At 53.5% G+C, this 26,784-nt stretch overlaps 1 protein-coding gene across 4 annotated transcripts in view; it reads right to left on the bottom strand.

Moving 5' to 3' along the window:
* The window catches only part of SLC2A9 (solute carrier family 2 member 9), a 258,417-nt gene that overhangs the window by 216,165 nt on the left and 15,468 nt on the right, over positions 1 to 26,784 (bottom strand). The window contains exons 1-3 of one of the 4 annotated variants that reach the window (XM_040487869.1): positions 19,578 to 20,117; positions 7,728 to 7,828; positions 375 to 473 (exon numbers count right to left, since the gene is read on the bottom strand). In XM_040487869.1, the coding sequence (XP_040343803.1) occupies positions 375 to 473; positions 7,728 to 7,790 (162 nt within the window). In that variant the 5' untranslated portion in view covers positions 7,791 to 7,828; positions 19,578 to 20,117. Of the gene's footprint in view, positions 1 to 374; positions 474 to 2,900; positions 3,050 to 7,727; positions 7,829 to 11,584; positions 11,761 to 19,577; positions 20,118 to 26,784 lie in introns of those variants that run through there. The other 3 variants (XM_040487879.1, XM_040487873.1, XM_040487863.1) reach the window with 3 other exon arrangements.

The following is a 26,784-nucleotide window of genomic DNA, read 5'->3' as shown; positions in this document are numbered from 1 at the left end:
TGTAAAGCCATAAACCCAAAAAGAACAGATCAAGAAAATGTTTGTGCATGAGGTCTCTCCGTGGCTCTGTGCCGAGGATAAGATCCTCAAGCACTGGCCCCTGGGAACTCCGGAGACCCCTGCCCTTGCCTTGCACTCTCCCAGGACCCTCCAAGGCAGGGAACTGAACCCTCCACATTGTCACCATTGTCTGTTTCTGTACCTCCCATCCTCCCCTTGAGGGCAGAGGCTGGTCTCACTCCTCTCTCTCCCTCTCCTAGGTCCCAGTGTCCCGCAAAGGGCTGGCACAGAACCAGCCTGGGAACACTCCCGAAGTTTTCCGCGTGGCCGCAGCGCCCTCTGCCGGGCGCATCCCGCAACCGCGGGGCACTCACCAGAGTTGGGGCGTTCACCACCGACAGGTTGTACCCATAGAGAAAGGAGGAGCCGAAGGCGCCCACCAGAGAGGCCACGATGAGCCAGCAGGACCAGTCCTGGAAAGGAGAGGACAGCATGTCAGATCTGGCCGTTGGGCACAGAGCTAGGGGCCCACAGGACACACCTGGGCTGTCCCCTTGTCTGGGGAAGGGGCCCTAGAGAATTGCCCGAGTTCCCGGAACCCGCTGACAGGTGGGATCGCTGTCCACGACCACTGCCCAGGCGGACGCACTGGGGGAGTGCGGTCAGCCCACGGAGTTCACTTTGCTTCTGCCTGCTGCCACAGTCCTGTGACTCACAGACCCACAGTCCTTAGCAGGTGCTCTGTAAGCAGCCACACACTATTATTTTAGCCGAATGTGGCCACTTTCTGGACCACATAGGAGCAAAAAGCAAAGCCAGACTTAGCCGCCAACGGTAGCAGCTGGCACTTACAAGAGGTATGGGCCAGGCATTGAGCTGAGCCCTTTCAGGGTATTCTCTCACGGAACGCTCAGATCAGTACTATTTCATCCCGATTTGATAGGTGGGGAAAGAGACTCGCCGAGACGTCCGTGGTGCTGTCTGGGATGGGGGCTGGAGCCCACGCAGTCACCCGCTGCACCGCACTGCCTCGTCATCTGGGAACAGTGTCTAGGGGCCTGAGGCTGCTCACAGCTGCACAGGTGCACACACGTTCACGTGCACGCATGCACACCACTGCACACGGCCTTCCAGGCCGAGCTGTCAATCTCCAGGCCACCATGAGCACCGCAGGACAAGGACGTGCAGAGAGATACAGGGCTCAGCCTGGAGAACAGGGCATCTGCCCCATGTGACCCTGTCCTTCGTCCGAGCGTGGTCACGGTCAGGACAGGACCATGCAGGAGAAACATCTGAACCCCCTGGCCAGAGCTGACCAGCTGGCAGGGGCTGGAGGCAGAAGGGGTTCCCATCCGAGGCTGGCCAGCGGAATGTGGGCCACTCTCCGGATGGAGGGGACCCAGGTGCTCTTGGAAGGCACCTTCTCTGTTATCATATAAAATGTGCGCGTGTATCGGGCCAGGCCCTGTTAAAGCTCTAGAGATACAGCGGGAAACAAAACAGACAAGGTCCACAGTTCAGGGAACTGTGTCGGTCAAATACTGTCTGGAGGAGAGAGCTGGACCCCGATAGCCAACTCCCGGATCCGCCCACGTCAGTGGTCTCCTCTAGCAGGGGACGCGGTGATGGACGGCTCTACCAGTCAGCTGTGGGAACCTGAGCCACTTTCTTCACCTCCCTGGGTCTCATCTTGCCCAGCTGTAAAATGGATCTAATAACAACACTGGCCACATAGGGTTGTTGAGGAATCAATGGGCTGCCGGATGAGGATGTTTAGAATGTCGCGCGCACACAGGGAGCGTTCGGAAAGGCCGCTTACTCGTTTTACTTTGCCTCTGGCCCCGCCATACAGAACGGCTGTTGTTCGAATTAGGTGCCAAGCTGCCTCTTGGCCCTGCCCCTGCAGATACATGTGCCCGAAATTCCCCTTCTGGAGATTTTGGCACCTGCGACCCTTTCCCAACGCCTTCTCCTCTGAATGAAAACTCCACCCCCTCTTTGGTTCAACTCTGTCCTACCCCCAGCTCTGCCACTTAATGACTGTAACCTTGGGCCAGTGGCATAACTGCTCTGTGACTCAGTGTGCTTATCTGAAAACAGGGATGATAATAGACCCCACCTCACAGGCTGTTATGCTGAAGGAAAGAGTTAATTAAGGCAGACAAGGCCTCTCCTGTCCTGTGGCAGGTGCCTGTGAGCATTAGCAGCAGAGTCGGCGCGGTGCCCAAGGGTCTTACTTTCTGAGGGGAGGGGGTCTTGCTTCCAGGCACCGAGCCTGAGGCAGAGAAGGTATTCAGTAAGTGCCAGTGAGAGGACGGAGGGGAGAAAAAGGGTTTATGAGCCACAGGGGCGGACATTGCCAGATGTGGGGTCAGAATGAGTTTCTACAGGAAGAAGAGCCTGAACTGAAAGAGATCTTTTATCTCTTCCCGCGGTCTTTTATCTTCGCACTTATCTTCTGGGTCTCAGCTCACATGTCACGCTGCCTGACTCCCTGGCCCGCCCCGGACACCTTCTCTTCCTGGACCCCCTTGCCCCGTCCCCTTGTCTGTACCCATCAGAAGCTAGAGAAAGGCAGGTGGGTGTCTCTCCTTGGAGCCCCTGCCGCTGCTTGGCCAGCCCGTGCCCACCCCCTCTCACCACCGGCCCCGGGGGACAGAGGTACCTGCTGTGGGTGTGGGGAAGGAAAAGGGGACACCACCCAGCACCTGCCAGGCTGTTCACGAGCACGGCCACGTTGCCAGAGCTGGAACTCCACGGCCAAGGTCACGGGGACCGGGGTGCCGGCTCTCACAGCAGGCTTCTGTGACCCAGGGCCCCAGGCGGTGGAGGCAGCCGCAGCCGCCCACGCTGGGCCTTCCCACCCCCTGGCAGGTCCTGAGGCCGCTTTCTGCGTTTACCTTTCTGGTCCTCCCGCCCGGCGTCCCTCTCCGGGCGCGGCCACACTCGGCGGCCCCCGGATGGCCGGGGCTGCGCGTCAGGGGAGCCCAGGCCCGGGAGTCCATGCTCCCGCAGGCCATCCCGGGGCATCTCGGTGCAGGAGGCAGAGTCCACGAGGGGGCGGGGGCCTGGCAGGAAACACGGCCGCTTTGTCTTGTCTGAACAGGAAACGGGCACCGTGCGCTTAGCCCCCTGCTGTCATAGCAGCACCGAGGAATCCTGGAGAGAAACTGGCCTTCTCGGGAACCACCACCCGGGGTATGGATTTTTCCTTTGGCATCAGCACCTTTCATTTTCCTGGCCAACGAGGCCAGCGAGCCGGGAGGGGAGCGCTGGCCATAAAGCCGGGGCGCCTCTCGGAGGATCGGCACAGAACGCCAGGTCACCGACGGCAGGGAAAGCCGGCTGGGGTCCCCACCCTGCCTCTCTAACTGCATGGCCTTAACCTGGTCACTTGGCTCCTCTGAGCTGCTGCGTTTACGAGGGCAACACGGAAGACCGATCCCGCCTGGACTGCCCTGCAGTTCCTCTGAGGCTCAGGTAGAAAACACACAGCCCCGGCCAGCGTGCTGGACATAGGCGTGGCCTCCCTTAGCTCGGGCACAAATGGGGAGGCTCCGGGTTTGGAAGAAAAAGAACCTGCCAGTCGGACATTCCTCTATGCTTCTCATTCAGCATTGGCCCGGGGAATACCTCCCACGTGCCCGCCCCAGGCTGGCTCAGCTCAGGGAAATCATTAAAGAGGCAAGACCTCTCATGCACACCAGACGTCATGAGAATTTGTTCACCACGTGGCCAACTTGCCCTGGATGTCGGAGAAGTGTACCTTTAATCGTGACAGGTTTAGGACAGCTTGCCTCGGCCATTTGCACCCAGAGGCAGAGAGCAGAGGCACAGGCCGGTGGGCAAGGGCCTGACTGGGGAATTCAGAACCCCTAGGAGGCCAGGGAGGCCTCAAGTCCGCAAAGAGAGACGGGAAGCAAAGAAACTAGGTGTCGTGGAACGCAGGCATTGAAACTGGGGCTGGATCACGGAAGACTTTCCGGAAGAGGGGATTTCTGAGTAGCCCTGGGAAGCTTGCAGGCAGGGGGTGTGGGGTGGGAGGGCATCGAGCCAAGGCCTGCAGGCACAGATACCCTGGAGTAGGCGGGGGAGGAAGGTAATTGAGGATGACTGGGCCCTGAAGGACGGGACGGGGCAGCCAAGGGACAGCTGCCTCCCTGTGTCGTGAAGACCCTCGCTGTGCTGTCCGGATGGGGACATTATACTCACCGTCATTCTTCCTCCCCTACCCCCTCTTTAGCTCAGGCCCTTCCTGCCTGGCTTCATCTGTAACAGGCGGTCTCATCTGATCTTGCTAAAACTCAATCTGAATCAGGTGCCCTCTCCCCACCCCCACCCCCCCCCTTGGAAATTGTTCTGTGCTTCCTCACTGGGGTTGAAAACTCAGTAGGCCCCAGGCTCCAGGAGGTCAACACAAATGTACACAAAGTAGGAGGAAGGGGGGGTGGTCGCTGGGGTTGGGGACGCCCCTGCGCTATGAAGGCTCCCGAAGTCAGCAAGCATTGTCCACCGGCCAGCAGGTACCCCGGGTGTGGACTTGAGGCCCCCCTCAAAGCTGTCCCTGCACGCCTCTCCTGCCTCAACTTTGCTGCCCCAAAACCTGCTGAAATTGAGCTCTGAGGGTAGAAACCAGAGGGGATGCAGATCCCAGGGGTGGAAAGAGACCAACTGCCGGGGGCCGCCCCGGCCCCAGCCCTGCACCTGTCCCAGAACCGAAGACCGGACGCACATCTGTCCAGCCACACAGCAAGGCTTGTGCAGACTTCACTGTCCTTTCTGCCCCGCAATCTGGAGGCAGCGCTTGGCCTGAAGAGCTCCTCTTATTGGTGGAGGTAGCTGTCCATCAATTCCCTCCCCGGCCAGCCCGCAAACCAGCCCAGAGGTGAGCAGCGACTTGGCCAAAGTCACACAGCAGTGTCCGGGCTCCAGCTATGCCGAGAGCCTGGCCTTCAAGTCAACTGCACCCCCTTCCTTCAGGCAGGTAAGTGATCCCAGCCCCCCGGGGCTTTTCAGGGTGACCCAGTGAACGGCTCTGATTTCTGGAAACGCTTGGTGAAGCTGATAGGAGCGGCCCCCTCCGTTTGCCCCAGCTTAGCGGTTCAAAACCGCCTGGGTTTGAGCCTCCGCTCAGCCACTTAGGCTGTGAGCTCTTGCACGAGTCACTTGGCCTCTCTGTGGCATCATGTCCTCGTGTGTAGCATGGGCATGATAACAGTGCCACCACCTCATAGACCTGTGGAAGATTCCGTGAGTTTATACTGGAAAAACACCTAGAATCGTGGCATCTACAACACCCAGCATACGATACAACGAACACTCATTATTTTTTAGATCACCTTGTCCCCGGATAATGTGTTCTATCTGGACCAAATGTTCTCATCCCTTTCTAAGTCAGTGCCATCACGCAAACTCTGTGGACAAAGATTTGCCCCCCTCTAGGGAATCAGTGTCCTCAGCGGTAGAAGGGGAGGTCTGGGGCCATTTTGACGCCACTGGACAATTGCTAAGGACTGTTCTAGTGCTCAAGTTTGGTCTCTTGGTGGTGAACATGAAGTGTGGTAGATTCCTGGACCGGAAGGCAGTTAACCGGGGCTCCTGATTACCGGAGCACCCTCCTCCTGCCCCTCATGGGACATGTCTACACTTGGCCAGGTGTGTTCACACCCACGATATCACCAGTGGAGTTGGGGAGAGCTGGTGCCATCCCCGCATTTGCACGGCCTGTGGCCCCATGCTTCCCGGCAGAGCCTGAGAAGATGAACTCAATTAAGGATGTGGTCATTAGACACGTGTTCCCAGGTGTTCTGAGGCTGGGGCACCATCACCCTCTTCTGACACCTGTTCCGGCATGCACACACCCATTCACCAATATTTGTGGACTATCTCCTCGTGGCGGTTCTCCTGGCCCTTGCTCAGGCTTCTCCTCTGAGGACCCTTAATTTGTTCATCCTTCAGTACTCAGTCCCCTGACCACCTCCTCCCAGAATCTTCTCTGGGCCTCTCTCTGCCCCTCTGGGTTCCATAAGCTGCTCACAGCTTTACTGTCTATGACCGCCCGTACTTATAAGTGTCTATTCTCATGTGTGCCTTTCCCTCTGGACAGGAGCTCACCAAGGGCAGGCATTGTGTGTGTGTCTGGTATTGAGTGACCTGTGCCCCCCCTCAATTCATATGGTGAAGAGTCAACCCCCCACCACCTCAGAATGGACCGTATTTGGGGACAGGTTCTTTGAAGAGGAGAGTGAGGTGAAGTCAGGTCACTAACGTAGACCCTAATCCGATACGACCAGTGTTTTTACAAGAAGGGCTTAGGACAGAGACACACATAGAGGAAAGTCCGTGTGAGGACACGGGGGGAAGACAGCCATCTTCAAACCAAGGAGAGAGGCCCCAGAAGGCATGAACCCTTCTGATGTCCTTGATCTTGGACTTCCAGCCTCCAGATGTGAAAAACGTGTATCACTGTTGCTTAGGCCACCAGCCTGTGGTACTCTGTCATGACGGCCTGAGCAGGCTAATCCAGTGTCCTGAGCCTCTTAGCATTCCCAGTTTTCTTCCCACCTGGCTCAGGGCTGGGACCCGGTAGATAATTCTGGCACTGAACTCAAACTGTCCTCCGGATGGTATCCTGAAGCTAGAAAGTCAGCTTGGACAAGATGAACATTTTCTTCCAGGACAGGGCAGGAAAGGAAAAAAGGGGGCGTTTTCTATTGAATATCATTTAAGCAGAATGATTGAGATGACTACAGCTCTTCGTTCATTACACCAAATGTCTAGACAGCAGAGCCTTGACTCAACCTAATATGAGCACCGAGAAAAATAGTGTCCGCGTGGAGGGAATCGCTGTTTATTTAACGTGACTCCGCCACGTCCCCGGATGACCTGAGGAGGTGGCTGGGCCTCCTCGAACCTCCATTTCACCCCTATGGGTGGGGACAATCACTCTCAGTCTGCCAATACCACACTTCCCTGGCAGCTTGGTAAATACACCTGTGTGGATCTTTTCCTGCTAAATAAGGTTTATTGAAAATATGGACATATATTGGGGAGTCTGGGTGGCTCGGTGGGTTAAGTGTCTGACTCTTGATTTTGGCTCAGGTTGTGATCTCACAGTCTATGGATTTGAGCCCCCCTGTCAGGCTCTGCTCTGACAGCATGGAACCTGCTTGGGATTCTCTCTCTCTCTCTCTCTCTCTCTCTGCCCCTCCCCTCCTTGTGTGCTCATGCTCTCTCTCAAAATAAAAAAACATTTAAATAAGTAAATAAATAACTATCCAAGGACTCCTGAGCAGTGAGAGTGTCTCTAGATGCCCAGGACATCCTGGAGGAGGGACAGAGGACTGAGCCTCGTGGCAGGATAAGGGGGGAGTTTCAGTGTGTCCTAAGGACATCAATATCATTGCTTTCACACATCGGTGTCCCCCTGTTGCAAAATGACTTTTGGAGCAAAGACTCACCCCCACCCCCCACAACAAGTCCTGAAGGCCACCAGCAGGTGACATGTTATCATCAGCCGAGGTACAATGCCATCAGTGGCCTGTGCCTCACGACACATGCTTTGTGGTTCACAAGACAACCTGCCATATGCCTTTGCTTTTATCCCCTGCTGTCTCTTCTCTGCCTGACCTTGCCGCAACCTACATCTCCCTGGAAGCAGCGAGGGGGCCAGGAGGGACTGCCCCAGAGTCACCAGAACAGGGACAGATAAGGAAACCAGGACTGACCAATGTCTCTTTCACCGAATCACTTTCTTTGGAATCTGTGGAGTCCTGTTCGCTGACCGTCATGGCTTATTTGTCAGATTTTGGACTGGATTTCCTTGTTCCTGAAAAAGAGAAAAAAGGAAGAAGTCATTAGGCGCTTGCTGTCACTGACGGGTAATTAGGGGAGGCGGCCCAGAGGAGGGGGCATGGTGAGGACACCAGGACAGGGGTGCCTGGCTCCCCCAGAGACCCAAGCAGCTCTGTGCTCCTCTCTGGACTCGGTGTCTCCATCTGTGAGATGGTTGTGTTGAACTACCTCCGTGTTTTCCACACTTGCCACGTTGCTTATTGGATACAGGCCCCTCCCCAGAACATTCTCATTCAGACAGCCATTCTCATGGTAGGGCACATCTTGGAAATACCAAAGTTTCTGTTCCCAAGATGGGAAAGTAAAAACAGTGTAAATCAAAACCAAGTGCCAATCTCCCCTGTCAAATTGCAAACAGTTCACCAAAATTGTAACGGAATCACTGGCAGGACAGACCTTGAAAACTATGCAGCTTTCCTGGAGTTTGGAAATAGGTTTCTAGAGGCATAAAAATATTTAGGCCCTTTGGGCCAACTACTCCATCTATAAAAAGTTATCCTAAAGCAGCGATAAAAAACGTGCACAAAGAGTCCAGCCTGAGACCTTCACTACAGCATTTTTCATGTTAAAAAATGGTATTCACCAGAGAAAAAAAAAATCCAGCAGGGAAGTTTAAATAAGTTATGGTACATCCGTATATGGAAACTCATGTAGTGATTAAAAACTGTGTTAAAGAACATTTCATGTCAGGGTGCCTGGGTGGCTCAGTCGGTTACGCGTCCAACTCTTGATTTCGGCTCAGGTCACGATCTCACAGCTCATGGGTTCGAGCCCCGCGTCGGGCTCTGTGCTGACAGCTCGGAGCCTGGAGCCTGCTTCGGATTCTGTGTCTCCCTCTCTCTCTGCCCCTCCCCTGCTCGAGCTCTGTTTTGCTCTCAAAAATAAATAAACTCTTTAAAAAATTGTTTTAAGTTTATTTACTTATTTTGAGAGAGAGATAGAGACGGCACAAGTGGGAGAGGGAGAGAGAACCCAAGCAGGCTCCATGCTGTCAGCTTAGAGCCTGATGTGGGACTCGACCCCACAAAACGCGAGATCGTGACCTGAGCTGAAACCGAGAGTCGGGCGCTTAACCGACTGAGCCACCCAGGCACCCCTAAAAAAATTGTCTTAAAGGTTTAAAAATTTTAAAAAAGAATATTTAATGTCATGGGAAAATGCTCATAATCTTCCTTGACAAACAGAGGAAGATATATTAAAGTCTATCCACCAGTTAACGTTGAAACTAGATGTACTTAGGAATAGACGCGTGCTCTTAAAGGACGTATGTACTTAAACTGTGCCCGTGCGTTTTTTAATATGAAATTCAAGGTTTCAAAATATTTGTACATCACGTTGTTCATTCAGCAGGTATTCATTAAGCCCCTAATGCCTAGGTAAAAGCAAGACAGACTTTGGCCTGCCCTGATGGAGCCTGCACTCTAGGAGACTCTACGGTCTGTTCCTGGGGCACACGGAAGGCGAGCGGCCTGGCCCAGCACAGGACAGGAGAGCAGGAGGGGACTGGGCCGCAGAGGGGAGCAGAGGACAAATCACATATTTATGTACAGAGAAAATAGACTCCCTGGAGGCGGCAAGAGAGACAGCAGTTTCCCCTTGGCCGCTGTCTTTTAGCCCATTTTTATCTGGTGTGTTTTCCTAGACTTCTCCGATTTTTGACACTGAAAAAAAATTTTTTTTCTATAACTAGAAAAGCAAGTTTTAAAAGTTGCTTTAAGTTTAAAAAAAATGTTTCTGTTTTGATGGAGTCCTTAAGGTGTTGGGTAGCCAAGGAGACATAAGCAATACAATTCTGGAAAAATACCCAGTCCTCATAGGATGACGGGCTCTGCGATCCAGACGTCATCTGAGCCGGTCTGACGAGGATGTTGGTTGGCAGGCTTCCATAGACAACACTCGAGTGTGACATCCGAGGCCCTCCCCTGAGGAGGGCCACACACTCAGCACGTGCTCAGGGACAGTCCAGCCCCCTGGACCTCCATTTCCACGCCATTCTTGTGTTCCCTGGACTGTCCCTGATCCTAGAATGCCTTTCCTCCTTCCCATGCACAGAAGGAAGTGATTCTGAGTTCTCAGAAGGAACAGTCAGTCAAGCGGAGGTGAGCCTTGAAGGTGAGATTCTGTGCCCACCTGCCCAGCACAAGGCCAAAGGCAGACAGCTTGCACCCCAGGCAATATGGAGCCATGAGTTCAAATCCCAGCTCAATAGCTTACTAGCTGTGTGACTTGGGGAAAGTCACTTAACCTCTCTGGGCCTCTGTTTCTACATGTCAAGTAACGAATAGTAACAGGACACATCTCATCGGGCGTTTGTGAAGATTAAATGACTCAATGTGTATGAAGCACATAGTAAATGCTAAATGGCATCATCATCATCCCCGGACTCCCAGCAAATGGCCCCTGTGGAGCACGGACGAGGCATTTCATTTGTAAGGGCCTCACGGAACAACATTCTGAGATGGTGTCTTAGAACTGGTTACGAGAGGGGGAACCATTGGGCATGCGAGCAGAGAGCCCCAAACTGCTTCAAAAGAATCCTCTAAGGCTTAAATGGAATCGTGAATAAATATAACACCGATATCCGCTCTGCGTGAAGTTCCAAACTTGCCAGCTCCCTATCTTTTCGGTCCGCGGTAACAATACAAAACGTGCTGCTGTTCGAGTCTAACACTGGCGTCCACTCGGTGTGGCCATGCCAGTTCTTAGAAGGTCAAACGACCGTAGCCATTGGTGAACAGCCACATCCCAAGCCCCCAGAGTGCCCACCTGCCACAACCCAGCAGCTACGGAGTTAACGTCTACCAAAACCGAGCCCCAGGACTCTGTTCCTGGCAATCAGATTGCCCTCCACCTAGGTTGTCCCTGGGGTTCAATGTTTAGAAGATCACCTCGCTGCCGATAAGAAAACCTTCGCGGTCGCCATGTGTCTGTCGCTAGGGCCAGCCATGTTAGAAATAAAGTAAGCAAGCCTTAGGGAAGTATCTTTACCCACCCAACCTGTCACAGAGGGTGGGTCTGAGCCCAGACAGCTTCTGGTCAAATCCTCACTCGCGAGCCTGGGTTGGCTGGAAAGACAGAGGCAAAGAAAAGGCGCTGTTGACATCCGTAGACCGCAGAATGTCAGCGGACGGCCCAGGTGGACTTGTTCTCCTAAAGCTGGGGGTCACCTCCCTTGAAATGCCTGCAGGTGCTGTTATTCAGCCTGCCACACGAGCCCAGTGGTGCCAACCAGCAGCTGGCTCACAGCTCTGAACAGGAAATGCCACATACTTCCTATTCCCCCCACGTTTTGATTGAGCAATATCAAAAGGCTAGGGCTTTTTTCTTTATTTCCAGGGTTAATTCTCTGCTGACTTTGGCATGGAGCTAAAGCTAACCCTAAAACAACATCCTGAAAGGAATGTGGAAGATAGAGCAGCTTTGAGAGAGAGAGAGAGGAGGAGAGAGAAGGAGAGAGACAGAGAGGAAGGAAGGCAGAAGGAGATAACTGGGTTATCAGCCATTGGAATAATTGCCTTAGCCATGATCACTCATTATCCATTTCATTTTATAGCAGCATTCATCAAACCCCACGCTAAGCACTTTATGTGCATTTTCTCACTTAATCTTCACCTAAATTGATGTTCAAATCCCTGACTTTTCAATTCCCTTATTCCAGCTGCTCTCCGAGAGTCTTAGAAATTCTTGAAATCCTCCCCAAAGCTGGTCCATGTCTGTGAACATAACTCACCTGGTTTCTGGAGCCCCCCTTGCCTGTTACGGTCTAAAGAACAAACAATACGCTTCATGGATAAATCAGCTCCCCCATATAATCAGATATAAGCCTGGGAAATTGTGAAAGAACACAGCACTAATGATTAAATGGCATCCAGCTATTACTATAAACATTCCTTAATGTCTATCCCCACGAGAGATAAATGATTAACAGCCAACTATTGATGGCAAGCTCAGCTTATTAAAAACATGCCAGGGGTCAACAAGTTCTGGACCGGAGTCAAAGGCAGAGGTGTTCCGGCACAGCCACTGTTGAGTATCGGGCTGACCTTCTTGCGTGTCCGATGGCTTCCTGCTAATGCCAGGATATGACCAGCACAGGATCTGCCCAGGCCACGGTGAGGGTTAAGTGACATGACACACGACAGCTGTAAAGCAGGACACGAATGGTGCACGTCAATCGGGTTCTAAGCCCAAATGGGCAAGACGAAAAGTTTATTCTTGCTACTCTGTCAATGTCAGAGTATAATCAGCCCCGGGAGAAATACAGGAGAGCCGTCAACTCTGAAATGCCGCACCGGTGGTCACTGCTGTTGGTGGAGGTTTACGATGCCACAACGTCCCCCCGACCTGTCCCGGTAGCTCGAAAGAGATGCCCACGTGCGAGCCCTACTCTATCTTCAGGACTCTGAGATAAACGGAGGGCTAGAGCAGCAGAAGGGTGTGAGGAGAAGAAGTGAGGAATGCAAGAGCATGGCTGAGCGGCTCGGGGCCAGATCCAAGCTCGGCCAAGGGCACCAGGGCCTCCTCCTGACCAGTTCACAGAGAGAGCTGAGGGCATGGGGAGTGTGGAACGGTTCTGGGGTGAATCGTAGAAAGATGGCGCCTGGGAGTCCTACCCACCACGGAAAAGGGACTCTGTGGCTTGGACCCTGGGAGGTAGCACCGTTCGGGGAACTTGGAAAAGCCCTTCTGATTCCCTTGGCATCAACTCCGAGCACCCGGGCAGCCTTCTCATGGCTAACCCCATCTCCCCGGTTTCCCAACCTTGATGTTGACAAAACAGTGGAGTGGGGAACGGGAAGAAACCACCTGATCCCCAAGAAGCACCTACCCCAGGTGCCTTTGCCAACCAACCTCCAGCGTCCGACCCAACCTGCACATCAGGAAGATGACATTTCTGTGCCCGGGGTGATTTCAGCTGTGCTCAAGGAAATGCAGACACACCTGGGCAACGCAATGGCTCCCCTGGAGTTTTCAAAGCTTCCACAATTATCCGTTTGGTGACCAACCCTTCCTTTTCCCAATCAGTCACCTGACCTCTCTCTTGACATGTTTTCAGCTGCGGCAAATCATTCTCAGAACCAGGATTATTCAACCATTGGTTGAGCAGCGTCTAGGTGGATAGTATAATACGATGACTAAGCCTGGGATTTCGTGTCAGACCTCCACCCCCAGCCTGCCCCTCCCCAGCCGTGTCACACAGGACAAGTCACCTGTCTGCCAAGTGGGGATAAGGGAGTACTTGTCTCAAGGTCATGTCATATAGACCAAACGAGATGTTGCCCTTGGAAATACCTGCCATGTAGCAAGCACCCAGTGAATATTCACTATGGCTATTGTTTTGGGAAGTCTCTTTCTTGATCACTATTTTTATTCTTTCTTATTTATTTATTTATTCTTTTTCAAGTGTTTTATGGAGCACCTACTATGCGGCCCACATAGTGCTGGAACCCGAGAAGGCTGCAAAGAAGGGTTAAACCTGTTACTTCCATTGGGTAATTCACAATGGAGTTGGAAGGATGAGCCAATGGACGATACCCGCATTTAGTAAGCACCTACTGTGTGCCAGGCACTGGTTAGGCAAAGCCTCATTTAGTCCTGAGAGCAGCCACTAAGCTTTTGTTATCTCCGTTCTGTGGCCGAGCGTACTGGGGTCCCACAGGTCACCCCACTTGCCTGAAGCACCACGACTTATGGATGAGGACTGACGTTTAAAGCAAGACCACCCACTCCGCACCACTCTTCCCGCCATGTTACCGTTCACTTCTGCTCTGTGGGGAGGCCCCCCACCCCCCACCAAAATCAACAAGCCCATTGGAGCGAGCCTCGGGATCTTGCTGTCAGACACGCTTCTCTTTTCACTTCCTGGCCATGCGTGGCCGTGCAGCATCCAGAAAGACTTCCCACTTGGGAGGCTCTGCCATGGTGGGTCTTGTGGGCACATCCCTCTTGTCAAGGGTCTTCTTCCAGCCATTATCCCGTTTTCCTTCGCCATCATCAAGTTCTCCTTCTCCGTCGGATCGCTTCAGGCCATACACAAGGGTGTCTCCGTGCCATCAATTTAAAAAAGGAGCTTGAAAGGAAGACGTGTGGGCGAGGATGTGGAGAAGCTGGGGCCCTCCTACATTGCCAGTGGGAATGTAAACTGGTTTAGCCACCGTGGAAGACAGTCGGGCAGTTTCTCCAAGAGTAAACATAGAATCAACTTCTGCCCCAGCAACGCTACTCCTGGGTACAGACCCAAGAGAACTGGAAACAGGTGTTCAGATAAACCTTGAACACGAATGCTCACAGCAGTGCTCCTTACGGCAGTTTGTAGTGTGGACACAGTCCAAATGCCCATTAGTTAATGAATGGATAAAGAGTTAGGGTCTCCCATATAATGGATTGTTATTACTCAGACATAAAAAGGAATGAAGTCCTGACACACGTTTACAGTATGGAAGAACCTCGAAACCCTTATGCTGGGGTTAAAACGCTGGACACAAACAGTTACGTGTTTTCTGATTCCACTTAAATGGAATGTCCGGGGGGTCGGGGGGCCCCTTGGGTGGCTCAGTCAGTGGAGCCTCCGACTTCGGCTCAGGTCATGATCTCGCGGTTCGTGAGTTCGAGCCCCGCGTCGGGCTCTGTGCCGACAGCGCGGAGCCTGGAGCCTGCTTCGGATTCTGTGTCTCCCTCTCTCTCTCTGTCCCTCACCTGCTTGTGCTCTCTCTCTCTCTCAAAAATAAATAAACATTAAAATAAATAAATAAATAAATAAATAGGATGTCCAGAAAACGCAAATCCGCAGAGGTCGAAAACAGATCCGTGGTTGCTAGGGAACCACTCTTTTACAGGTGAGGGGTTTGCTTTTGGGGAGATGAAGACGGTTTGGAGCTAGACGGAGGCGGTGTTGCACAACATTGTGAACGCACTCGATGCCACCTAACTGTTCACTTTAAAATGCTTCGTTTGAGGTTAAGTGAAGTTCACCTCAGTGGAAAACAAGACTTCCTTTGACTCCGTGACCTCCTGTTACCACCCCATTTCCTTGCTCTTTGTCACAGCTAAAGTGTCCCAAAGAGAATTCACGGTCTCTCCTTTGCCCTGTCCATTCTCGCTGGTGCAGAAGGTTTTTGAGCCGCCACCCCACCCAACTTGTTCTTATTGAGGACATCAGCCATCCAAAGTCACTAGTCAATTCCCTATAACCTCCCAGCAGCTTTGGCGAAGGTGACCACTCCTCTTCCTTCTGGGTCCTTCTAGAAACTTCCTTGTCCTGGGGCACCTGGGTGGCTCCATCGGTTAAGCTTCTGACTTTGGATCAGGTCATGATCTCACGGTTCATGAGTTCGAGCCCCGCGTCAGGCTCTGTGCTGACAGCTCGGAACCTGGAGCCTGCTTCGGATTCTGTGTCTCCCTCTCTCTCTCTGCCCCTCCCCGACTCGTGCTCTGTCTCTGTCTCTCTCAAGAATAAATAAACATGAGAGAAACAAACAAACAACAAACAAACAAACTTCCTTGTCCTGTCTTCCAGCCAACACGCTGGCCTGGTTTTCCTTCGCCTGCTTCTTCCTTAGTCGGCTCAGCCGCTCTTCCTTGCCTGCGAGGCCGCTGATGGCACAACGTCCCAAGACTCGGCCCATTGGCCTCACTGCTCTGCAGACTCATCCAGACTCGTCCATCCACAGCCTTCAAACCATCTGTACGATGTCGACTGCCCCGACCTACCCCTTTCGCTCGGACCTCTCCCCCGAGATCTAGACTCATGCGTCCACCTCCTCGTCAGTGCTGACGCTTGGCTAAGCTTCTCAAGCCGAACAGGTCCCAAACTGAAATTCCGACGTCCCTGTCCAAATGCCTTCTTTGCTCCGGCCTCCCCGTCTCCCCTATTGCGGCCCCCATCCCAGTTCCTAGGCCAGAGAGCAAGACTCCCTCCTCCCTCTGACTTCCCTCCTGGTGCCAGTTGGAACCACGACATCTCTCGCCACGTCAGCTCGCAGTTACACCCGGGCAGATGGCGCATCCCTCCCCGGGGACACCAGGGACACGGCTTGCCACAGCCTCCAGACAGCTGCCCTCCTCAGCCCACATTCCAGACCCCCTCCATCCAGAGGTGGCCAAGGCGACTTCGTCCGCAAACACCCAGGCCGAGGGACCCTCCCTGCCCCGAGCCTCTGGTGTCTGTCCTAGATCGAGTCCTGACTTGCTGCTCCCTTCGCCCAGAGTCAGACTCCCCTCCTCACTCCCCCGTGTCACGCAGCGAGAGCACCTCCCGACCTGGGTTCCAGTTCTGGTCCTGCTGCCGACCAACTGTGGGATTAAACAGGTCATGAGGTCCTTGGTGACCAGGCCCATGTCTGCCTCTCCAACGTTTCCCTCCGCTCTGTCCGTCCGCCTCCACAGGCCCCTCACCCTGGCTTCTCCTTTCCTCCCAAACACCCAAATCCCACCATCTCGGGGCCTTTGGACCTGCTGTTCCTTCTGCCCAGGGGTCCACCCTCAAACCACTTATGGCTCTTGTCCTGTGGGGTCTTCTCTCAAACGTCTCCTTAGAGATGCTCTCCCTTCACCTCCCTGGCTGAACCGACCCTGACGAGGGAACGTAAGGCAAACTGAGGGCCATGCACAAGCTAACCCCCCCTCCCCCCAGGTGGGAGGTGCGTGACATTCCTCAGGCTCTCCCGGCTACCCAAGAACAAAGGAAAGGGGAAGGCAAGAGGTTAACTGATAGAGATCCCAGTCGTGCAGGACAGAGTCTCCATCCGTCTACAAATAGCTTAGTAAATTATAAGGAAAAGGCAATCGTATCAATAACCCAATCTCCAGAAACCTACAGATTGGGTTTCCTGGAGCCCCAGCATCACCCTCCCCTCCACGGTGATGTGGGGAACAGAGGCAAGAAGGAAATGGCAGGTAGAATTAAACTTCCTTACAACCTGCAGCCCCTTGACAAATACTTGAGGCAAAGAGAATATATCCGTTCCCCGGGAAACCCTACTGTCCTAACGTTAATGCCTTACTAGAGGGAAAACGACCTTGGCTTGACCACAGCAATGCCTCCGGTGTCTCCTGAGTCCTCTTCAGCACATGAAAGTCCTGCTGGGGGCCTCCCTTTGACTTTACCTCCCCAACTCCATAGTATATAACCAGCCACCCTTCACACGCCCAGTGTAGCTCTTTCTGCCCATGGACCCTGTCCCCGTGCTCTCATAAAATCACCATTCTTGCACCAAAGACGTCTCAAGAATTCTTTCTCGGCTGTCGACTCCAGAACCTCACCACCCCAATACCCCGACCCCAAGTCTGCCTGCCTGCCTGTCTGTCCATCCCTCCCTTCCTCCTCTTCCTGCTTTCCCCTCTCCTGCTCCTCTCTCTCCCTCCTTCCCTCTTTTTCTCTCTTCCATTACCTTTTATTTTCTTCCACATACTCACTACCTGAAGTCACCCTTTTTGTCTATTTGTTTTGGGGGCTCTTGTCTTTCCTCCCCTGCAGAATGCAACCCCATGGCGGGGTGAGGGGGGCAGGGACCTTGTCTCTTATCACTGCTGTTGTCCCAGTGCACGGAACAGAGTTCGGCACATAGTAGGCACTTAATGCATATTTGGTGACTAGCTGACCAGAAAAGCCACAATGCCCCCTGAGCTCTCTCTTGCCCCCAGAAAACTCCCATAAGAGTGCTCAGCCTGGACTGGCTGCGGAGGGGCTCCTGCCAGCCTGGCTCCCCGGGGCCGACACGGAGCGACTCGAAGCGTTCTCTAGCCTGCGTCTGGTGGCGATGGCACTGAGCGTCCAGCAGCTGTGGGTCAGGGGCCCTCCTAACCAGGCTGTTCTCTCACTGCCTGCATCCCACGCTCTCTGTGTGTTTCCAGAACCCGGATGCACAGTCTCTCCGTGGATGCAGTCACAACCTTCCGGGGGCCACCTGTTACACAGCTTTTCTGCCCCAGTCCATGCCGGTATGTGACCAGCAATCACCCTTGTCCACTTGGCCCCTTCTAGCGGTTGCATCTGGGCCTCCCCACACCCGGCTCCCTTATCTGGAAGGTCCACCAGGAAGCCCCCAGGACTGGGCTGGTCCTGATGTGGACAGTTGATCCCCCAAATGAACCCTTCTTGATGAGAAAAGTCAGTGAACTCCAATGCAGCACCAGAGATGCTCTCAGAATTTGAGTCAGGGAAATAATTCAGAGAGAGACAAATACCATAGGATTTCACTCATATGTGGAATTTAAGAAACAAAACAGATGACCACGGGGGAAGGGGAGGAAAAATAACATAAGATAAAAACAGAGAGGGAAGCAAACCACAAGAGACTCTTAACAACAGAGAACAAACTGAGGGTTGCTGGAGGGGAGGTGGGCGGGGGGATGGGCTAAATGGGTGATGGGTACTGATGGGCATGAAGGAGGGCGCTTGTCGGGATGAGCCCTGGGTGTCATATGAAAATGATGAATCACTGGGTTCTGCTCCTGAGACCAACACTCCACCGTCTGTTAACTCACTTGAATTTTTTTCTTTTAACGTTTATTTATTTTTGAGACAGAGAGAGACAGAGCATGAACGGGGGAGGGGCAGAGAGAGAGGGAGACACAGAATCGGAAACAGGCTCCAGGCTCGGAGCCATCAGTCCAGAGCCCGACGCGGGGCTCGAACTCACGGACCGCGAGATCGTGACCTGAGCTGAAGTCGGACACTTAACCGACTGAGCCACCCAGGCGCCCCTAACTCACTTGAATTTAAATACATAAAAAAGTGGGAGAGTTGAGCCTTCACCGAAGACTAGAGCTAATTTTAAGTAATATACAACTTCTACACTCAAAACTAAAGGCAAACAAGGGGTTCTGTTTGTCACTGAGAATACTTCCAGAAGAAAACTGACAGGAGTGCTCTTTACTTTTATGAAAGTCAGAAATTAGGGTAGAGAACTTTAAAAAAGAAGGAGAGAAGGAAAGAAAGAAAGAAAGAAAAAAAGAAAGAAGAAAGAAACCTCAAAGTTTAAAGAGGCTATCTCTGCTTATCACACGGTGGCTTGGTATCACTTTGGGTTTTACCAGAGCCCTCATGGGACTGTTACAAGCCCTTTAAGAAGAACACGGTCGGGGCGTCTGGGTGGCTCTGTCAGTTAAGCGTCCGACTTCAGCTCAGGTCATGATCTCACAGTTCGTGAATTAGAACCCAGGGTCGGGCTCTGTGCTGACAGCTCACAGCCTGGAACCTGCTTCGGATTCTGTCTGTCTCTCTCTCTCTGCCCCTCCCCTGCATGCTCTCGCTCTCTCTCTCTCTCAAAAATAAACAATAAACATTAAAAAATTAAAAATAAAGAAATAAACATTAAAAAAAAAAGAAGCATGGTCAGACCCATGCATAGTTTAATTACCACTGTGAAAGAAGTTTGAAATATCAACCTGTTTAAAAAAAAAGCGGGGGGGTGGGGAGCAGAATGTTCTAAGACACAAACCCTCGTCCTGGCTCACGGGTCTCGTTGAAGCTGAAGGAACAGGGCTCTGGCACCCACACAGTGACCCAGCTTGCCACCAGCCAGCAGTGTGACCTCAAACTACTCAACCTCTCTGAGCTCAACTTCCTTACCCGTAATCATAACCAGGACACCATGTCCCTCCGTGGAGATCAGTAACATGTGGACATAATACTCAGCACGGGAAAGTTGTGCCTATTTTTAACATGTCCAAGTTAATCGTTTATGAAATGCAGCGAGTCCAAGCAAATATTTATACTTAGCTGTTCATTCAGAGTTTCTCCCAGGCTGGTGTTCAGCTTGAGCAGAGTTGACCAACGAGAGCAACAGCCTTCGGCGGCCCGGAGCAGGTCTCCGTGAGTTTGCGTTCCCCAAGGAGACTCAGCATGTGGCTTAGATGTCAAAGGACAGGCTGTGGACCAGACACCGGTTGCTTGGATTTTCCTGAGACCCGGAAACGCTCGTCGGAGCTGCTCGCCGAGCCACTGCTTGGTTCTCTCCCGCGTCTCTGGCCGCCTTCCACATTCTTCTCCGGGGCCTCCTCCCCTTCCCCGTGCCTATTCCCTCTGCACTTGCTGCCTGGGCGGCTCTGCTCCCACCTGCCTGCTGATGACGCCCAGGTTCTACCCCAGCCCAGGTGTGCCACGTTCCTGGCCAGCCCACAGGACATGGGCACTTGGGTACTGAGAGGAACCTCAGAATTAAGTGACCAAATGACGCCAGTGGAGCGGCCGGGTCGGTCTCTAGCACGGCAAGTGCTCGGAGACAGTCATGCGTCTGGAGCCGGGGCGGTCCCCCTGGGCTGGCTGAGCTCCCACACCTGCATGAATAATTATTATCTCAGACTTGCCAGGTCCCCAGCCTGCCGCCCTCCCTCCCGCCCTGTCCAAACCAGCTCCTCCACGGTCCTCCCGTGCCGGTCAGTGGCATCACCCTTCCCGGGAGGACCTGCTGTCCACACCCTTCTTCCTGGATGCAGAATCTGACCGCCTCCCATCAGTTCTTGCTTCTCAGCCCTAGTCCGAGCGGTCTTGCCAGTCCTGGGAGGAGCCACTGCCTCGGCCTCCCCTCCAGCCTGCTCTCCCTGCCCCCGGCCCCGCCCCCCCCACCCCACTTCCCCACAGAGCAGCCAAGAGCTCCTTATAATGTAGGTTGGATCTCCTCCCTCCTGTGCTCAGAAAATGCCCCTCCCCACGGCTCCTGACCCTCTCAGCTCAGGATTATGTCCTCAGGCCTCAGCAAATGCTATAGCCTCTGACTCTGATGACTCGCGCCAATGCTGTTCCCCCCTCTCTCTTCCCCCTGCCCCTCCACTCTGGCCAACTGGATCCCTTTGGCTCTAGTACACTCTTGTCTCAGGACATTTTGTACCTGCTGTTCCTCTGCCTGGAACATCTCCCCGGGGGCGGGCCCCAACCCCCCAGATCTGCAAAGGGCTCACAGCTCACTTTGCTCTGGTCTGCACCCCAACAGGGGTCGTTGGAAAGGACCCCCTGACTACCCGATATAAAATGCAAGCTCGTGATTAATCACCCCCATAATCTCCCATCTATCCTGCGCTGGTTTACTTTTGAAGGGCTCCAGTCACCGTCCGATGAGCGTTTACCTGTTCGTCGACCTGGATCCTCCGGCTAGAATGTGTAGCCCAGAGAGCTGGGATCGGGTCATGTGCTGGCCACCCTTCCTGCCCCCGTGGCTCCAGTTCCCACCTTCCCTGTCCTGCTCTTGCCCTGGGACGCCGGCCCTAATGGACAGCATCGGCTGACTCCCTTGCAAGAAGCCATCAGCCCAAGGGAGGTGTGGGCAGGAAGTCAAAGGGTGGGAAGACAAGGAGGTCGGGCATCTCCCCTGCGGCCCAGTCCCCCGAGTTCAGCAGCTCTGGCGACATTTGTACCCTCCCCAAGTGGAGACGGCCCTCCTCCTTCTCAACACCACCTCCTTGCCTTGCGCCCAGAGTGAGCCTCAGCGTCATGGAGAGCCCGGCCATTGTCCATCTGTTCCTTTACCCCTCCCCACACCTTTGTAAGTCCCTAGACTTGTCTGGGGTGGGTTCTGTTTCCTTCTGAAACCCTAGCCCAGCCACCCAGTCACGTTTACTGCTGTGCCTGCCACCTAGAATGCATTCTGAAACACGGTGCTCGATAAATACTTCCAATGAATTCATTAACTAATGAATTAATTAGCAGAAGGATGAATGGGAGGAAACCAATATGCTACTTAAAGGAGTGAACAGATCAATGAATAGAGCAGGCCGCTTTGTTTCTGTGAAGGAGAGAATGAATGAAGCCAATGAACTAACTTCCAAGGAAGCCTAAACAGAAAAAAAAAAAATGAACAGAAGCCATGTGTTCCTTTGAATTGTGTGCTTAGCAGCGTTCTGAATCTGTCTCCTGCCCTGGCTCTTACCTCGAAGGGTAAGATTACAGGCCCTTCCCCCCCCCCCCCAGCCGGATGGATGAGGGTTCTGAGATCCCCTTGACCCTGGAGCCCCAGCTGCCGGCCCTACTCTCCCGGCCTGGCTGCACGCAGGCTGAGGTCGTGCATGGACCATTCAGGCTCACCCTCTGTCCAAAGCAGCAAAGACTCTTCCCTGCTCAGGAGAAGTCTGCAGGGCCCATGCCTCTGCACCACAGAGAGGAAATGGACCCCAGCGGCTTCTGCAGCAAGAGAGGACCTCGCCCGCTCAGCAGGAGCACCGGCCAGACTCCCCCATTCACCCTGCAGCCTGCCGGCAGGTGGTCCTTTCCTGGCTTGTGACAACTCTAAGGCTGGAGAAGCAGCAGTGGATTTGGAAGAGAGACCCACAGGCACCTTAGCCTTCCATGGCGGACCGTGGCTCTCCTGGGTCTGCCAAAGCTTGGGCCAGAGCGAGGGGCCCGGGGGGAAAAGAACACCAAATGGCACATCCACGTGCAGCTGGGCCAGGAAACACAGGGCATGGACGGTGAACTTGAAGCTGGTGCCCTTTTCTGTCTCTCTGTTCCCTGCGAAGCAGCTGCTGGGGACAGCTGAGCAAACAGAGGCTCTTCCTCCGCGGGGCTGGGGCCAAGAGGCCAGTCTCTTGCACAAAGTCAGGGGAAGTCACGTGATTCCATCTGGCGAAGGGAGAAGGGGCAGGGGCAGGACTGACACCCCCGCTGACGTCACTGTTGTGCCCAGGCTGGCCGGACTTGACCACTTAGTTCAACCTTTACAGCCCTGCATGACCTGTTGGGGCTATGAATGTGCCAGAGGCTATGTCGGGGGCTCATTCCACCCTGAGAAGCAGCCACAAGCGAGGCCACAAATGGACACTTTTTCGCTGCATTTGGCCACGCAAACCCTGCTCATGCGCTCATTTGTTCGTTCGTTTCCTCGTTCATTTCTTCGACAAAGGCTTCCCGAGGACGTACTAAGAGCCAGGTCCTATGTTAATTGCTGGAGGTACAGAAACGAATCAGATAAAGCCCCTCCTGTAAGGGGTTCACACTCGGAGGAGGGAGACAGACACACAGCAGTGGGGAAGGCTCCGTCATTCATTCGGCAGGCACTGACGGGAGCACGTGCCGGGGTCCCGACACTGTTCCAGGCACGGCGGATGGAGCGATGAGAACGCATGGACAAAACTTCCTGCCCTCGTGAGCTTACGTTCGAGGGAAAGGAGTCAGATCGTAGACCACGCATGTAAGTAAAGTCAAGTCTAGTTTATTGGATTTGGATAGGTGCCATGGAAAAAACAGAAAGTAGGGGGTATGGAGGGCTGTGGGTGTGGGGGGGGGGACATTGCAAATTTTAAAAAGATGGTTCTGGAAGGCCTCACCTGGAAGGTACCCATGTGAACAATGACTTGAAGGCAGGGAGGGGTGGAGCCATGCGGACGAGTTACAATACTTACAACGTGTGTTACGATAGCCACACACACACACACATGCACCGGAGACTCACTCCCCGGCAGCCCAGAGGGACAGCTCCCTGCGCGTGAAGCAGAGGAGTTTCCAGCAGGACAACCCAGGGCCAAGGGCCAAGGACATTCAGTGGGTGAGGAGGATGATGGATCGTTCCAGAGAAGCAAGTGGGGTCCTTGATGGTACCTCCCAGAGCAGGACATTTGCAGGAGAGATGATTTGCCCTTCGATTGGTGCCTGACCGCCCCCCCCCCCCCCCACAGGCACACTGGCCATCTTCCCGGCAATGTGCTAGAGACGCGGACACGGACACAGGTTTCCACATGCACCATCCACGGTAGGCTTACCCTAGAGCCTGTGGGGTCAAGGGGCAAAGCTTGACCCTTGAGAAATCTAGAACACCAGAGGGCAGCAACAGCAAGACGCCAGTCATTGCTACCACTTGGAGAGTTTCTCAAAAACATCGATTTTCGAAACGTAGACCTGCTGATTCCGAAAATCCAGAGGAAGGGTCTGACTAATAAGCCCTGATTTTAGGGGCGCCTGGGGGGCTCAGTTTGTTCATCTGACTTCGGCTCAGGTCACGATCAGACGGTTCGTGGGTTTGAGCCCCGCATCAGGCTCTGTGCTGACCGCTTTGGAGCCTGGAACCTGCTTTGGATTCTGTGTCTCCTCCCTGCGCTCCCCTCTCAACAATAAATACACATTAAAAAAAAATAATCAGCTATAATTTTAATAGGCGTCCCAAGTAATTCTAATTAATGGCAAAGTTGACAAATACCGATCCGACACAACTCGTTCTCTTTGCAGACGGGAAATGTGCTGTCCAGGGACTTGCCCAAGGATGCACAGCCAGTGTGTGCAGTGGAGGCAGGGCTGGGCATCGGAGCCCTCGGTTCCTGAGGGCATTCATTTCCTCAGGCCGCATAACAAAATTCCACAAACGGGGGAGTTTAAAACGATAGAAACCTACTTCCTCACAGTTCCGGAGGCTAGAAGGCTGAGATCAAGATGTTGGCATGACCATGCCGTCTTGAAGGCTCTAGGGGAGAATCTGTTCTGTGACTTTCTCTTAGGGTCTGGTGTCCTTGACCATTCTTGGCATTCCTTGGCTTGCAGCCATAACTCCAGCCTCGGTCTCTCTGCGTCTTCCCTCGGCCCTCTCCCTGTGCCTCCTTTCCTTATAAAGACATCCACCATATTGGATTAGGCGCCCACCCTACTCCAGTATGACTTTATTTAACCAATTAGATCTGGATTGACCCTATTTCCAAATAGGTTCACACTCTGAGCTATGGGGTGGCTAGGACATCAACACGTCTTTTTGGAAGATGCCGTTCCACCCACACCATCCAAACCTTGTTGGTTCCCTCCACGTACGTATTTGTTGTTATGACCCGTCTGATTCTGGGAAGATTTGAGGGCGCTGGCATTAAAATAAAACAGACAAAACAGGACTAATATGCAAAGAAGTAATGAATGAATGATGAGTAAGACCCATCAAGTGGAGAGGGAGACAGGGTTGTAGCAGACATTTCCAGTAGAGACAGGGTGCAGGCACAGAGGACTGAATTTCACCGAGTGCCTGGACTCCTGTCTCCCATGGGAGCTTTTCCCACTTTCCCTGTATCTTTACAGGAATGTGGCTGGGCTGCCTACAAAGGACCCCATCAAGCAAAGCTCGCATAGCGATGTGGGAGTGTGACTTCGGGACCTTCTGGGCTTGGGGAGGCTCCTCCCTGTTGCACAGATTGTTGTGGGGAACCAATGATATAATGCAAATTAAGTGATAACTGGGGGGGGGGGGGAATCATAGTTTTAGAGAGTTGTGCAGTTTACAGAATGCCTTCACATTCATAATCAGAGAGAGCCCTGCCCAGAATTTTGTGGGCTGGATCGACCCGCACGGTGTACTGGTGAGAAGACTGAAGGGCAGGGAGGAAACTGGACTGTAAATGAGTCACAGCGACACTGGGCGTCCTGGTTCTCGGCTCAGGACTCTCCCCACTACTTCTCCCATGACACACTCCCCATGGCTCTTCCCGTCTGCAGTTCTCAAAGTTGTCACACTCAGTCCATCCTCCCCCCGTCCATCCATCCATCCATCCATCTGTAAGTATATAAGTAAGTGGCTATATTCAATAACATTTTTATTCATTCTGGTTACTAGTTCATTTGCATTGTCTCAGCTGTTTTCAGCGAGAGCCTGTGAATGAGCCTTGGCAAGTGTCCCCCCGCCAGGCTGGAAGGCTGGAATAAAGTCAAGAGCTGCCACCATCCCTGCCCGGTGGGGTTCTACTGGACCAGACTCGGAGCAGGGATGCTCAAAGGAACAGGGGACCCCCCCTGTCCCTCTTACAGGCTTCAACCTCGCCCCCCCCAGCTGGCTTCCTTCCAGCCATGAGAGGCTACCACTTCCTGGAGAGCTCTCAAGTCAGAGTATCTTGAACGGAGTTGAACGGAAAGGGTCGTTGTTTACAAAACATCTTTTTTTTTTTTTTAATGTTTTAAATATTTATTTATTTATGAGACACCGAGCGACAGAGTGCAAGCAGGGGAGGGGCAGAGAGAGGGAGACACAGAATCCGAAGCGGGCTCCAGGCTCCGAGCCGTCAGCACAGAGCCCGACGCGGGGCTCGAACCCATGAAGCGCGGGATCGTGACCTGAGCCGAAGTTGGACGTTTAAGCGACTGAGCCACCCAGGCGCCTCTGAAAGGGTCACTTCAAAGGCATTAGAGAGAGCCCCTGAAATGAGTTAGCTGGGCTCTGCAGCCAAGCCAGAGCTCAGTGCAGAAGCAAAGGTGGACATCAGGATGCTCCAGGTTTGTCCTATGACAGGCAACCACGTGTTATTATCAGGAGCCTATCCTGGGCCGGGGCCGAGATACACTCTTGCATCCCATCCCCCCGGACCATCCTGTGAGAACCCGTTTTCGAGATGCATACACTGAGACTCAGAGGCTAAGTGGCTCGGCCGTGGCCTTTGGTGTAGACCCTCGCCGGCGGCAGGGGGCGGAGGGGGTTGCTCAGCACGCAGGGGTTTCCTTCCTCTTGGGTCTCTCCACAGTCTCCCAGCGAGTACTGCGACCAGGCTGCAGGAAGAGCGGGATGAGTAGGTATGGAATTCTCCAGATGATCCACCTGTGCCTTCTGGGCAGCAAATATTGGAGGTTCTAGACAGGGAGTGACTCACCATCCCGCTACCCGTCTGAACACGAAGCTTACCCGCAAGTTACCACCCAGGAAACACTCCTGCCATACGGACCCTCCTGAACCTACCACTCTCTGTCTCCTTCAAGTCCTAGGGACCTGGTTGGACATACTCAGAGAAGCCTCACCACCCCTCCTTCCCCAAAGAACCCTGCAGTGCACCCAGAATCGCAGCCTCGGTGCCCTGGCTGCCTGCAGTGAATGTAGGCTCAACCCTACAGTTGGCAGTGTGACTAACTGACATTGGCTGGTCAGCGTCCCTTTCTCTCCACTGTCGGGCAGACCACGCCCTGCCTCCCTTCCTCCTGAGCGGGGCCTTGACCTTCACAAAATGAGTAGCTCCCAAATGCCCTCCAGAGAACCAGGGCCAGGCAGA

This window comes from Herpailurus yagouaroundi, unplaced genomic scaffold, assembly GCF_014898765.1.
Source record: "Herpailurus yagouaroundi ecotype Mexico unplaced genomic scaffold, PumYag 28, whole genome shotgun sequence".
NCBI lineage: Eukaryota > Metazoa > Chordata > Mammalia > Carnivora > Felidae > Herpailurus > Herpailurus yagouaroundi.
The sequence above is the reverse complement of the archived record's forward strand: the minus strand, read 5'-3'. Positions and strand labels throughout refer to the sequence as shown.